Here is a 14,027-nt window from a genome sequence, read left to right as displayed (position 1 = left end):
TTTAGAGGGACCACTGTGCCTGGCTTGAAGGAAGCGAGGCAATCCAGCACCGACTGAGCACGCTCGCTCGTGAGACATGCTGTCATTGAGACTGAGTCTAACTCCAACCCGAGAAAAGAGATGCTCTGAACCGGAGTGAGCTTGCTCTTTTCCCAGTTGACCTGAAGCCCCAAGCGGCTGAGGTGCCGGAGCACCTGGTCTCTGTGGATGCCGGCTACTCGTAGCGGGGCAAGGGCCGCCTCTGCGACCTTCGTGAAGACGCGAGGGGACAGAGACTGGCCGAAGGGGAGGACTTTGTACTGAAACGCCTGGCCGTCGAACGCGAACCATAAGAAGGGTCGGTGTCGTGGCAGAATTGAGACGTGGAAGTACGCGTCCTTCAGGTCTACAGCTGTGAACCAATCTAGATGCTGAACGCCAGCCAGAATATTTCTCTGTGTGAGCATTTTGAATGGGAGTTTTAAAAAGGCCCGATTGAAAACTCGCAGGTCCAGGATTGGTCGTAAGCCGCAGCCTTTCTTGGGTACAATGAAGTAAGGGCTGTAGAAACCCTTCCTCATTTCGGTTGGAGGGACGGGCTCTACCGCGCCCTTGGCTAAGAGGGTCGCGATTTCCGTGCGCAGGGAACTGGCATGCTCGCTGTGTACTGCGGAAAAGCGGACGCCCCTGAAGGTGGGCGGGAGCCGGGCAAACTGAATTGCGTAACCGAGTCGAATGGTCCGGTGCAGCCAGCGTGATGCATTGGGAAGCGAAAACCACGCTTCCCAGCTCTGCGCTAGGGGCGCCAAAGGGACGAGTATTTTGGACGTACCCGGCGGGGCCTCACAGGTAATGCAGCGTCGGGGAAGGCTGGGGGTGCTGAGAATAGACTCAAAGCACTTACCTTGCTCCGCGCACCCGGTAGGGGGCGGGTTCGTGACTGAGGAGGAGGTCTGCTGGCGTCCTCTGGACTCGTCTGAACCGGCCGGCCGGGGGGCAGTCATAGGCAGGCAGAAGGCGGGATCGCCGCGTCCGGTGTCCCGGGACTGTCGTAATCTGAAAGCAGATTGCCGTGAGAACGGCATTTGCGGGCCAGGTGACCCAGAGGCAAAGGAAATAGCTCTTTTATTGAGAATGTGGGTACCACAGCCCCCGTCAGGGGGTGTGGCAAATGAAAAAACAAAGGATTCTCCTCCCGGCCCTCCACCGGGGGACGGAGCGGTCTTACCACCTCCGGAGCTAACGTCTTGGGCTCTGGGTCGGCTGTCTCAGGAACGCTTGGGAGCCTTCCGGGTCCTAGATGGGGTTCGTGAGACAGGGGGCATGCGCCGCCTGCGGGGTGCTCGACGCTGGGGCTGAGAGCTGGGCCCGGGTTGAGGCGGAGCAGGAGCTGGTTTCTTCGCAGGGGGATGCCCTCAGCGGGCAGACGGGGCAGGGCCCGTAGCGGCAGGTGTGCGGCGGGGCATGATGTGAGAGATGGCCTCCGTCTGCTTCTTCACCATGGAGAACTGTTGGGTGAAGTCCTCGACGGTGTCGCCGAAAAGGCCAATCTGGGAGACAGGTGCGTCTAGGAAGCGGTTCTTTTCGGTCTCACGCATCTCGACCAGATTGAGCCAGAGATGGCGTTCCTGGACCACTAGGGTGGCCATCGCCTGTCCGAGTGCCTGCGCTGTGGCCTTCGTCGCTCTCAGGGCGAGGTCGGTCGCTGAGCGCAGTTCCTGCAGCACATCAGGATCAGGTCCACCCCGTGCATGTTTCTGAGTGCTTTGGCCTGGTGGACTTGCAAGAGGGCCATCGCATGCAGGGCGGAGGCAGCGCGTCCCGCCGCACTGTAGGCCTTCGCATTGAGCGAGGATGTTGTCCTACAGGGCTTGGATGGGAGTACGGGGTGGCCACGCCAGGAGGTAGGGCTACCGGGGCATAGATGGTACGCAACTGCCCTATCGACCTGGGGAATCGCCCCGTATCCGTGGTGCTCTCCGCCTTCGAGGGTAGTGAGAGTGGAGCGGGTGGCACCTAGACGAGTGGAGAGCGGGGCTCTCCACGTAGACGTCAGCTCGTCATGCACCTCCTGGAAAAACGGGACCGGGGGATGCGTGGCCGCGAACGGCGCGCTGCCCCCAGGAACCAGTCATCCAACCGTGAAGGCTGTGGGGAGGATGGAGGGTTCCAATCCAACCCCACGCTCACTGCGGCCCGGGAAAGCATGTCAGACATCGGAGCATCGGCCTCAGCCTGGGCCTGCTGGCCCGAAGGCGGCAGTCCAAGGGAGTCCTCGGCATCAGACATCACACTCTCCGATGCAGCGGCGAGCTCATCTGCTTCGGGCTCGGGAGGATAGACAGCCGGGCCGTGAGGCGAACCAATATCGCCGTGAGCGTAGACGGGGACCAGCGAGCGTGTCGGGGAACGGGAGGTTCGCGGGGGGCTACCCGGTGAAACTGCACCCGCTGCCGCCCCCCAAATCGCCCCCAGCGCCAACCGCATCGTCCTCAATCCCGTGGGAAGAAGGAGCAATGCGGGGTGCAGCCGGGGTGGCTTGCTCTCTGTTGAAAGCAAGCCGCGACCGCAACGTGGTCATGGTCATGTTCTCGCAGTGAGAACATGAGCCATCCACAAACGCCGCCTCGGTGTGATCGCGGCCCAAACACACAAGACAGCGCCTGTGGCCGTCTGAAGTGGAGAGCACTCTACCGCATCCAGGAACAACACAGGGGCGGAAGGGCATCTTGAAAAAGACGCGTCCTGAAAAGGACGTTCAATGCCGCTGTGTTTTGCTCTTTTAAGGGAAATAACTCTTTTAATACACAGTATGTGTGTGTGTCTGCGCTGTGGAAACGCTCAGGGGCAACAATGCACGCCGTGCAATGCGAAGGAGTAAGCCGCTGTTGTGCGCCATCAAGATCCAACAGCATGCAGATCGTCAGAGGAAACAGGAACGTTAGTGGTGTGTAACTCCCAGCAAACTGCAGACAGACCTTCGGCTCCGAAGAAATTTTCTGAATGAACTCCCGTATTTGCGCCGCTTAAATACCCGTATGTCCGGGGGCGGGACATGCAAATACTGGCAGCCAGCTCTCATTGGCCTTTTTTCATAGATCAGAGGTGGATATCGGCGCTCAAGTGAGACCCCTAGTGTCGCTTCTCCAACACAACGTGGAGAGAGCGACAGAAGGGGAACATAATATATATAATATAAATGTTATATATAATGCTGAAGTATAAACCAAAGCAGGATCATGCTTTATTATTGCATGCTTTTGCTATTTCATTGCTTTTAAAGTCCTGTGTGTATATTCATATTTCAGTGTAGTTACAGTTTCAGTGCCGTAAGTATTTAGATAATTAGTTCTGTACAGCAGTACTGCCGCCTGCGTAGGGAACCAAACCCGGTCGTGGAACACTCGCTGTGTCTGAAACCGCCCCCCCCCAGCAACTATATAATGCACTATTTTGGGTGGCCGCCATTTTGTAGGAGTGTCTGAATTCTGAGAGAGCCACTCATTCCCTACTTTTGTTCACTCATTTTTACACACAATGAACTCAATAATTTCAAGTGTACATTTGATGTACACTCAACGACAGTTATTTGCCCATAATTCACTGCGGGGAAGATGTACGAGCTAGGAGTTTACTGCTTCCTTCACTCCTACAATGTTTTATTTCATGCTGAATGTATTAAATTACCTTATGACAAATACTTGATTAAAATAATATAATAACATATAGAGAGGCAAATCATACAGACACATTTTAAAATGTACTCTTTATTTATATTTATACAGAATTTTGCCATTATGAATATCACTGAGGTGATATTTTAACTCAGGAGACTGCACACTAGGGTAGCAGCGGTATACCGGTTTCAAGATATACCTTGGTATGAAAAATTATGGTTATCATACCATGTACATTTGCTTATCTATGGTATTGAGAAAAAATGCAACCGAACGGAGAATCTCACCCGCGTGTGCGCATCTCCTTTACTTCTCGACTGCCTGTCAGACTCGTCAACTTGCGCCACACACACACACACATGCAGTGGAAAAAATGTCAGAGAGAAGCGAGGCGAGGGGGTCTGACATAAGTGTGTGTGTGTGTGTGTGTGTGTGTGTGTGTGTGTGTGTGTGTGTGTGTGTGTGTGTGTGTGTGTGTGTGTGTGTGTGTGATAAAGTTAAAGCAGTGTTTCTCAACTATTGGGTCGTGCCCAAAAGTGGGTCGCAGTTCTAGTCGGACTGTGTTTCGTGGACAGCAGGAAAAGAACAATGATGTGGTTCTCACATTAAAGATATTTCGGCAGCCGTCCAAGTAAAAGCCTATTTAGGACTGTCGAGGAGAATTAATGATAATCTCAAAATCAGCCAAAGGTGTGTAACGGAACCAGCTCGCGATCATGATATGCTCTTCTTTCTGGCGTATGCGTGCTATGACCAGACTTGCGGAGCTCATACCTCAAAACTGATGTGACCAATTTCAATTTTAGTGAGACTTTTCTACTTTAAAGCATTACGGAGGAAGTCAAGTCAAACCCATCAAACAGTAGGCAGCCCTGACATGCCAAACAGCACTGTGGAGGAAAAGAGCAACACTGTGCTATGCGCAAAAAATAAAATCATTGCACATCATCACCTTTACAAAATTGTTTCACAATTTTAAATGAGTAAAATTTATATTAATTTATAATTTATACATTTGTAAAAGTTACATTTTGACAAAATGTTATAGTTTCATATGAAATAATCTTAATGTATAATCTATTAGACCTCATTTTATATCAACAGTGGTAGTTAAAGTTTCATAGTATTTATTTTTTCATAAATACTATAATTTATTTGTATTATTACTATTATTCAAGACTAGACCATGGCAATGAGGAGCCTTTCCTCCTGTGTAATATGTATGTTCTGTTTGAATTATGTTACAAACTGTATAATAATGGGCTCATATAAGTAAATATGCTCTTCAATTTTTAAAACAGGGAGAGAAAACTTCCTGTAGATTTGACGTCAACAACAAAAATAATGTTTTTATTATTAATTATTTAATAATGCATGTCCTTGTACTTGAAAACCATGAACAAAGCTATGCAATATAAAAGGAAATGCAACCCAGGATACATTAAATACAGGATATGTTTTTACTGTGGTTGTTCTTCACTTGATTTAAAATCTGTCCTCCAGCAAAACCAGTTGAGAACCACTGAGTTAAAGGTACAGACAGGAGCAGTATATGTTAATATTTAATAATAATAGGACATTATTTTAAAGCTCACACGGCTGATGTTATTTTTCATTTAGTAGTTTGGTGCTTTTTATGTTCAGATGAGTGTGCGATGCGCCCAGAAACGCTACCAAGCTTGTATTGGAGTTTAAAGATACTAAAGGTTATCAAATAAATACAATAATGTACATTTGATAAAATGTGTTTACTCTTTAAAATTAACATATTAAAAGTGACAAACAGAATGAAGATTTATTGCATGAATATATTATTTAATAAGAATAACACGTAAGGCCCAAGTATTTTAAAAGTTCATGTTTTTAAGACAGCATCAGAGCTCCAAAACTCGGTGTATACGTCAACATCTGAATTCACTTCATGGAAATAGTGAATGAGTGAATGATTTCGGACCCAGCCACTTTCTTCGCCATATGATCACCTCACGCCCACGCATCTCTCACGCACGTGCCTCGCACCCCTTGTTTTGCACGTGAAGAAATGCTGTCTGTTCGCGTTACAGTTGTCAATCACGTGACACCAGCATGCGGCAGCGCAAAAGACATTTATTTATACTTAACTTGGATGTTTACATGGATTTAAGAGTTAATCAGCCCGAAGAAGCTGTGGGATAAATGCATAAATACTGCTCATGACATGCGGGGCGCGGGACAAATCACACTGATATATTGCTGCACTGATTTAATGTTAACTTAAAAACTGATGTCTTAAGAACCCAGTTACAGAATCACCCTGAAAATGACCATCACCATGTCACAGAAAAGCCTGTGTTATCATTAGAGCAACAAATTACCTTGCCATGCTGCCTTAAATTGAAGCTGAGATTTTAATCTTGAAATATCTGCTTGTCTTGGTGTATAATGTTGTTGCATGATGAAACTATTCTTTTTTCACTGTGCGGAGCTAAGAAAGTGTTTCGCTTAGTTTGAAGAGATTGATGCTGCAGTGATGGAATTGGCTCGAGTGACAGTCTGTGACTGTGTGCGCAGCTGTGAACTACTGCTCTCATAAAAGTCCCATTCAATAATCCCTCAATAAATTATGCATTATTTAAACCCAGTAATGTAATGACAGGAACACTGCCCATTGTAACAAGTAAATAAAAGTTTAATTAGAAATGTACTTGAGTGAGAGTAAAAAGAACTCACTTTTAAACGTACTCTAAAATAAACCCCCCACACCCAAAAAAAAAGTTTCTCAATAAATGTAATAGAGTAAATGTAGCATCTTACTACCCACTTCTGACAGTGTACCACCAGGAGTTTTGCTTGAGTTCTCAGTCAGCTGTTTAGCATTATGGAGGTGTCCATAGGAAACCCAGGCTATGTTTGAAATAGCATTCCATACTCTTATTGCTGTAATTGGTAGTATGCTATTCTGAACTCCGCTCCAGATCAAATTAAGTGAGGCTTGTTTTTACTAGACATGTTTGTTCATCTTCACAGTACATCCCTGTGTAAAGGAGAGATCTTGTATCATCTAACAGTATCTAACAATACTGACTGCAGCTTTTGTCTTGGATTTCAGATATGACATTGACTCCAAAAGTCCTGATTTAGCCAAACACGTGAGTGTACAATAGCAATCTTGGGTTTCTGTATGTGTACATGTAAGTATGCATGTGTGTTTTTTCCTGAATGTACATGAAAGTTCCTTGTGTTCACTGGAGATTGCACTCAGATTTTGACATGCATGCTTTCTGTTTCTAAGATTGGTTTTATGCTGAAATCATTGAAAATGAGGTGAAAATGATGTCATATATTGATTGCATCATTATCAAAGCTGTGAAAAACTGTGAGGTTAAACTCCCTCCTTGGCTCACAATAACATAATAACTTTTAAGAGTTGATCATAACTTTTAAAGTTGAGCAGAAGCTTTGGTTATGTAGGCGTGCAATATACTGTAATTCGTTTCCTTCTGAACCTATAAAAAACAAGCTCAAAATATACCATAACAAGATCTCAAATAAATATATAACAAAATCATGTTTTGCATAGAACAATCTAAATGTGCTTTTGTGTTCATTTCGTTTGTGAAATTGTGACTTATGATTTGATTTTCTCACAAATATCTTTATCTCAATGATCATTGTGTGTGTGTGTCCCTTTCTCTCCTCTCCTCTCCATGCTCCTTTCATCATTCTCCTGTTTTCTCACTCTAACTCTCGTTTTTTCTCTCTCCTGATCCTCTTCGGTCTGACTTCACTGACGTCTTGAATTCGGTTTTATTTATTTTTTGTCTTTTCTGTTATATGATATGCTCTGTTATTATTGTTAAATTTGCGGCCTCACCTCCCTCCTGGAAGCCCTCCGATTTAAACGTACGTCTCTGCCTTGCACTCCTAGACTTTTCTCTTTACCTGTACAACTCATTTCTGCCCAATGCCACCCTTACTCATTCTGCTGTCTTTCATTTACTTTCTGTATGCCGATTCCACTCCCCTTGGGGCCTTCTTTTCTTCATGCCGTCCATCTGTAGGACTTTCTGGGTCAGACTTTCTGCACTTTGGGTGAGATTGTGGGTTCACCAGGCAGTCATCTGGAAAAGCCTCTGGGGTAAGAAGCTAATGCACTGTTCTATGGGACATGTTAACCTGCTCAATTTAATCTGGATGCACTATAAATGAGAGTAGCTGTATGGGCTCAGAGGCCATTCCAGACAGATTTCGTGCAACAGGGAACTGGGAAATAACTATCTGTGCAGCTATTCCTAAAGAGTTAGTTCTCCCAAAAAGCAAAAGGAGATTTTTTTTATTGCATGAAAAAAATGGTGCAATGAAAGTGAATGGTGACTGTCAGCCCCTAACATTGTCTGGGACTGAGAAAAGTGACTTTTTTTTATTCTACGGTACAATGAACGTGATACAGGTTTGGAAAAGCATGGGGGTGATTAAATGATGACAGATTTAAAATGTTTGGGTGAACTGTCCCATTAAGTGGATTGCCATCATTCCTATTGGTTCCTATCTATATAGTCATATTTAGTGCATCTATTCCAATTTTTCATTCAGGTATGTGCGCAACCAGTGTCAAAGACTGTTTATTGACCAGAACATATGAGTTGTGTGAAACGAGTTTATTAACACAAAACCAAAGCAATATTAGAACTGCCTTTGTTACTAGCCATTTATTTGTCAACATTCTTGTTTAATAGTTTGAATCAGGTATGAAAAAAAAACCTTGTCATATAGGCATATGACCTAATTTTCCATGAAGCAAATGACAAAACTACATGATCAACGCCTGGTTTTACTTTGAAAAATAGCTACTATTTACTTTGTTCCCTCTTCTATGTGTTTTTAACTGCCTCTGCACTCACAAATCTCTCCAAGCTTGTTACTCACTGCTTCATCTCTGATAATCCACTCTGTTACACAGCTGCCAACACCAGTGTCAGTGTAGCAGCACACACACATTCATGTGGCCGCACAAGAAATGTAGCGCATTCTGGGAGAAGCGGAAATTGACCAGTGAAAGGCAGGAGCGGGGCTGTGCGTAATCTTGTGAAATGAGTACTTCGCTCCTGTTATTGAATAATGACTCATATTCTGTTAATTAAGCTACAAAAATTCAATATATATATATTTTTAATTAACTTTAAAGTTCTATCCTCGCACAGGCCTTGTAAATTTGACCTCGTCTGAAGTGCTATCATGCACTCTACTTAATCAATTTAGCCTGTCTTTCTGTTCAGACCTCAGTGAAATGGGCCATAGCCTGGTGTTCTGGTTTTGCTTAGAGCGTTTAGAGCATTATAGCTGTAGAACGATGATGAATACTCTCATCTATTCCCCACCATCTGTGTCCTATGCCAGCATAGCAGTTAGGGTTGTCAGTGCACATTGCAAACTGTAATTGAAACCAACTAGAGGCTTCCACTCTGCAAGTATTATTGAAGAATCTAGATGATTACATAATTCTGTAATGATTACAGAATTGGGTATACATCCAGACCCTTTATTCAGATAGAAATAGGAGGAAACCCTTTTGATCAACCTGACAGGCTCACTCAATCTCATGCTGGACCAAGATGTGTGAATTGTTTTCATTTGTGGGCCCTATCTGTGGAGAAAGGAGGGTGTTGTTGGAGACATTTTGGATGTGGGGAAAGGGATCGCCTTGTTATGATGAGCTGTTGGGGGGTCCAGTACAGTACAGTACAGTACAGTAAACTGTAAACTCTGTACAGTTTTCCAGATGGTGTTAGACTAGACAGAGACAGACAGAGAGGGGTGATGGGAACAGAAAGAGAGAGGGGCTAGAGAACTAAGGCATGGGAATTCAAAATCTGTTACAGGAAAGTCCTTCATGAAAAGGCCAGCATATGTTTTGTTACCAGCAGATTTTTTTTGTATGCTGGTCCTTGGCATTGGAATAAAAATATGCAAAAGATCGGAAATTTGTTTGCTACAGCTATGTGAACACCCTGCCTCTGTCACAGAGGATAGGATGACCTGCTTTTTGTACAGCCTGCTGTCTTCATCTCTCTCTCACACTCTTTCTGTACAAGCTATCCTAATATTGTCCTCTTTCCACATCTCAATAATTCACCATAGCCATAGAGCTGTCTTTGTGTGTTTGTTCTAACAGACTACAGTGTTCTCTCATCCTGCACAGCTCATATGAAGTAGTTGCATTTCTCGTGTGATCCATTCATCCATCCTCTTGTAGAAATCTCTTGTAGAATGGATGAATGGAAATAAGAAACATCAGAGACTCCACACTTTGTAGCTGAATACAGAGAAGTTTTATGTTAGCCAATTAACAGAGTATAAGGAGAAATATGCCAAAGGCTGGCAAACTATGCTAATTTGATTGGGATTTTATTGGATTTAATTCATCATCTTGGACATTCAGATTACCCTTCACAAGTTCTGCACTGAACGAACCCCAAAACATCACCCAGATTTAGATTCAGTTAGAGCTTTCTAGACCTCTGATCTTGTTTGTATAGGGGATATAGGAAGAGAGGTAACCTAACCCTTATGGAATACAGCACATTTACCCATCTGTGCCTTAATAGCGCCAGTGAATATTTTATAATGTACAGTCTGCCAGTCATTAACTCTCATGTAGAATCAGGTCCTTGCGTCCACCTGAAGGGGTTTATTTAAAAAAAATGACCCACTGACTGTACATTGTCCCGCTCACTACATGGCGGCTTACCAAATAGGGGGGGAAAAAAAAAACGTGAAATTTTGTTATGTGATATATGAGTCACATGAGAGACTTGAAACCAGCACAGTTATGTAGAAATCGGTTCACTGGGACAATCGTCAATTAATACAGTTAAGTGGTCATTATACAAAAATATTTGAGCTCAGAATGCCGCAATTGAAAGGAATAGAATATTACAGAGAGATATAATGAGGAGATTTATCTTTTTTCACAATGAAGAATTAACGATAGAACCTTTAAGAAGTTAAATATATTCTATACTCAATATATTTGGTTAGATGGAAAATTTGATGGTCCTCTGGGTGTCTATTTAAGTGGAACATCCTTATGGCATAATTGGTTTAGCTCTAACATAAACGTCCATGCCTGTTAGGCTGTTATGTCACACTGATGGATTAGCTTTATAAACAGGGCAGGTATGCTATGACTACGAAAATATATTATGCTGGCCTGCATTGACAGAGAGAGAGAGAGAGAGAGAGAGAGAGAGAGGGGTGGGCCAGTGAGTCTTATCTAGGCCTCAGATTCGCTACTTTAGTGGAACATCACAGCCATGTTTTTCTGACTGCAGGCTATTTGTGCTTTTTACTCTAGAAAAAGGGCTTTGAAATTTCAATGGTAAAAAAGAAAAAAGAAAAACAAAAGTGCAACCATCGACAGGGTGCAGGAATGTATTGCAAGCTTTTGCCCTCAATGAAAGACCCAGCCAAAAACAAATCAAATCACAAGAATGTGGTGTGATGTTGCTCAAACATTACTGTGGTAATTGAGAGTTATGGGAGGCAGCATCCTGCATGTAAAATATACATATGTGGCAAAAAGCCTAGATAATAAATATTCAGTTATATTTGAAAGTTAATGGATACTGTGGGGTTCAAAAGTCTAAATCTACTTGTGAAAATGCTTCTATTTTTGCATTTTTCTATTTTAATAGTTTTTTAAATAGCTGGAAACGAGGAAAATTGCTAGAGTTTATTTATATAAACTGGAAGTTTCTTGGGATGTTCAGCTCGAGGAAGTGTTTTTTATTCTTTTTGCTTTATATCTTTTACTCGCTTGTTTCTTATTCATCTGTTTTGGCACTGGCTCCAACCTCGTTGTAAGCAAAGACCGCAATGCGTTGTATTTGTTTGTGGGCTTGTTATGCAGTAATGTGTTTAGTTAGATTCAGTTCTCAAGTCTATAGAAAAGCTTCTCAAGTGTCCCCGATAAGAAGCTCTGTCATGAGCAACATGGTGGAAAGGGGTATATGTGTCTATGTACAGTATGTGTGGCTGTACACTAAAGCCTATTGGCAATTTTAAAAAATGGGATGAGTCCCCCCACTTCTTGTTTCAATAGGAAATATGTCAAAACACAAAATCGAATCGTGCTCATTAAGGCACTTCAAGGGGACATTATTGACAGCATGCACTCGAGCTAGAATGGACTCCATAAGTTTGTGCAAAACCTGATGATATTTCTTCCTGATTTGAGAATACTCAAAAAACCATCTTAAGTGCTTAAATGAATGAAAGGAATTCTGACCTTTGGTACTGTGATGAGCAGGGTGGGGCCGAGCGGCATTTGGGTGGAGCGAGGCGGCGAAGATAAGTGGTGAATGAGTTCCACCTGTATGCCACACCGGTCTCGCGTTCCAGTGAGGGACGGTGGGAGTATTTCAGAAGAGGAGACAGCGGCAAACGATAAGAGAGAGAGACACATGAAGCTGTGTGTGTGTGTGTGTCTCCGTCCGTCCGGCGTGCCTGCAGAGAAGTTGTTTTATGTAATGTTTAAAGAAATAAATGTCTACGTGTTTGTCAAGCCGGTCTTAGCTTCCTTCCCAGTGTTCCTTGAATTGTTACAAGTACAAAAATGTTTACATTTTCAAATTGTTTTATTTGATTAGTAACCTAGAAATAATGGAAATTCCATCATATTTCTTATTCATTTCTATCCACCTTTTTTCACAGGTAGTGAAATTACCCATTATGCTTAACCTGTTCTTTCAATGCAGATGCTATAGACTTCCGCTTCACAGCTTATACCCATTCATTCATTCATTCATTCATTCATTCATTCATACACTGAAATATCAATAACAATCCTTAAAACGCTGCGTCTGGACATTCGATTTTGATGGCAATGCCCGAATAGATAAGTACACAGTAACACACTTTTACATGGTAAAGTTACTCAACTGGGCTCTAGTGCTTTCTGCACATGCTGTGTGTGTGTGTGGAAGATAGAGAGATACAGATTTACAGCACACAGAGAGAGAGAATCCATGTTAATGTGGGGCTTGACAATATGACGATATATATCATGGCAACGATATAAATGATCAACCGGTAGAGATTTTGCTTTATCAAATATATTGTGATATGTTAATATCCATGTTAAGACTGAAAGAATTGACGAAACAAGGATGGGGTTTTTCCAGCAATAAAACTTTTTTGTGGCCACCCAAGCAAATTTATTTAACTTCTTAATTATTCTTAAATATTCTTCTCATCCGACACGCAAATGTTTAATGTGACTGTGGCTTCCGCTGTCTCTGGAGCTCCAAAGTGTGTGCAAATCCAGCAGGCTTTCCCATAATTGTGCTCCAGAGACAGAAGAGCTCAGAGCGGGATCACACGCACTACTTTTTTTTTTTTTTTTTTCTTTACCCAGAAAACCCCAAATGAAAAAAACTAAATCTCTACAGAGCGGGACGACTACTAAACAAGTCAGTAAAATGAAGAGGAGTTTGTTATTAAAACAGGTGCAATATCTGTGGTTTGCACAACAATAATCACATTTGTAATGCAAGCAATCTGTTTTACCACATCAAAATGAAGCGTGCAAAAGAATAATATTAAAGCCAAAAGATGAACACAGCATTAATTTGTCCTTTATTTATTCATTTATGGATTTATTTACATTTACATTTATGCATTTGTTAGACACTTTTATCCAAAGCAACTTATTACAGGGACATTCCCCCCAGAGCAACATGAAGTTAAGTGCCTTGCTCAAGGACACAATGGTGGTGGCTGTGAGGATCGAACCGACAACCTTCTGCTTAACAGTTTAGTGCTTTAGCCCACTACGCCACCACCACTCCATTTATTTAGAAAGAAGTGAAATTAATTTTTTCAAGAAGTGTTTATTTTCAATGGATTTTTTTTCTCTGTTTTATTTTCTTTGTCCCATTGCTTTGAGGTGATCTTACGTTTTTTGAGCAAAGTTTATAATAATAATAATAAAAATGTTGGCCAACTAAATTTTAAACTGAAATGTGGCTTATTGTTATATTTAGCATTTTGGTAAGGTTGCTTTTTATTTATTTATTTACTTTGAAATTGTTTGTCTTGTTACAAATGAAGAGGAAGTGGTTTTCATTTATAAAGTATTTAATTCACTGACTGGATTTACAAAAAGCATTACAATATGGTTATTTTATATTTATACCAATTTTTATTGATTTTCCAGAAAGCTATTACTATATTGTGATATAAATCTTTATCGTGATATAAAGTCATACTATAATATACTCATATCGTGATGTAAGATTTTGGACATATCGCCCACCCCCTAGTATATGATGCGCTAGATTTCATCTGGTTTTTTGTTAAGCTCTTCAATATGAAAACCGCAAAATCCCGGGC

The 14,027-nt window shown here is 42.5% G+C and overlaps 1 protein-coding gene across 2 annotated transcripts in view; it reads left to right on the top strand.

The window, feature by feature from the left end:
* LOC127621476 (copine-5-like) overlaps nucleotides 1-14,027 on the top strand; it is a 120,374-nt gene that overhangs the window by 39,127 nt on the left and 67,220 nt on the right. Inside the window, exons 5-7 of one of the 2 annotated variants that reach the window (XM_052095104.1) lie at nucleotides 6,745-6,784; nucleotides 7,524-7,538; nucleotides 7,697-7,773. In XM_052095104.1, the coding sequence (XP_051951064.1) occupies nucleotides 6,745-6,784; nucleotides 7,524-7,538; nucleotides 7,697-7,773 (132 nt within the window). The remainder of the gene's footprint in view (nucleotides 1-6,744; nucleotides 6,785-7,523; nucleotides 7,539-7,696; nucleotides 7,774-14,027) is intronic. The other variant, XM_052095105.1, reaches the window with a different exon arrangement.

The sequence above is a fragment of the Xyrauchen texanus genome, chromosome 27, assembly GCF_025860055.1.
Source record: "Xyrauchen texanus isolate HMW12.3.18 chromosome 27, RBS_HiC_50CHRs, whole genome shotgun sequence".
In the NCBI taxonomy this organism is placed as follows: Eukaryota; Metazoa; Chordata; class Actinopteri; order Cypriniformes; family Catostomidae; genus Xyrauchen; species Xyrauchen texanus.
The sequence above is the reverse complement of the archived record's forward strand: the minus strand, read 5'-3'. Positions and strand labels throughout refer to the sequence as shown.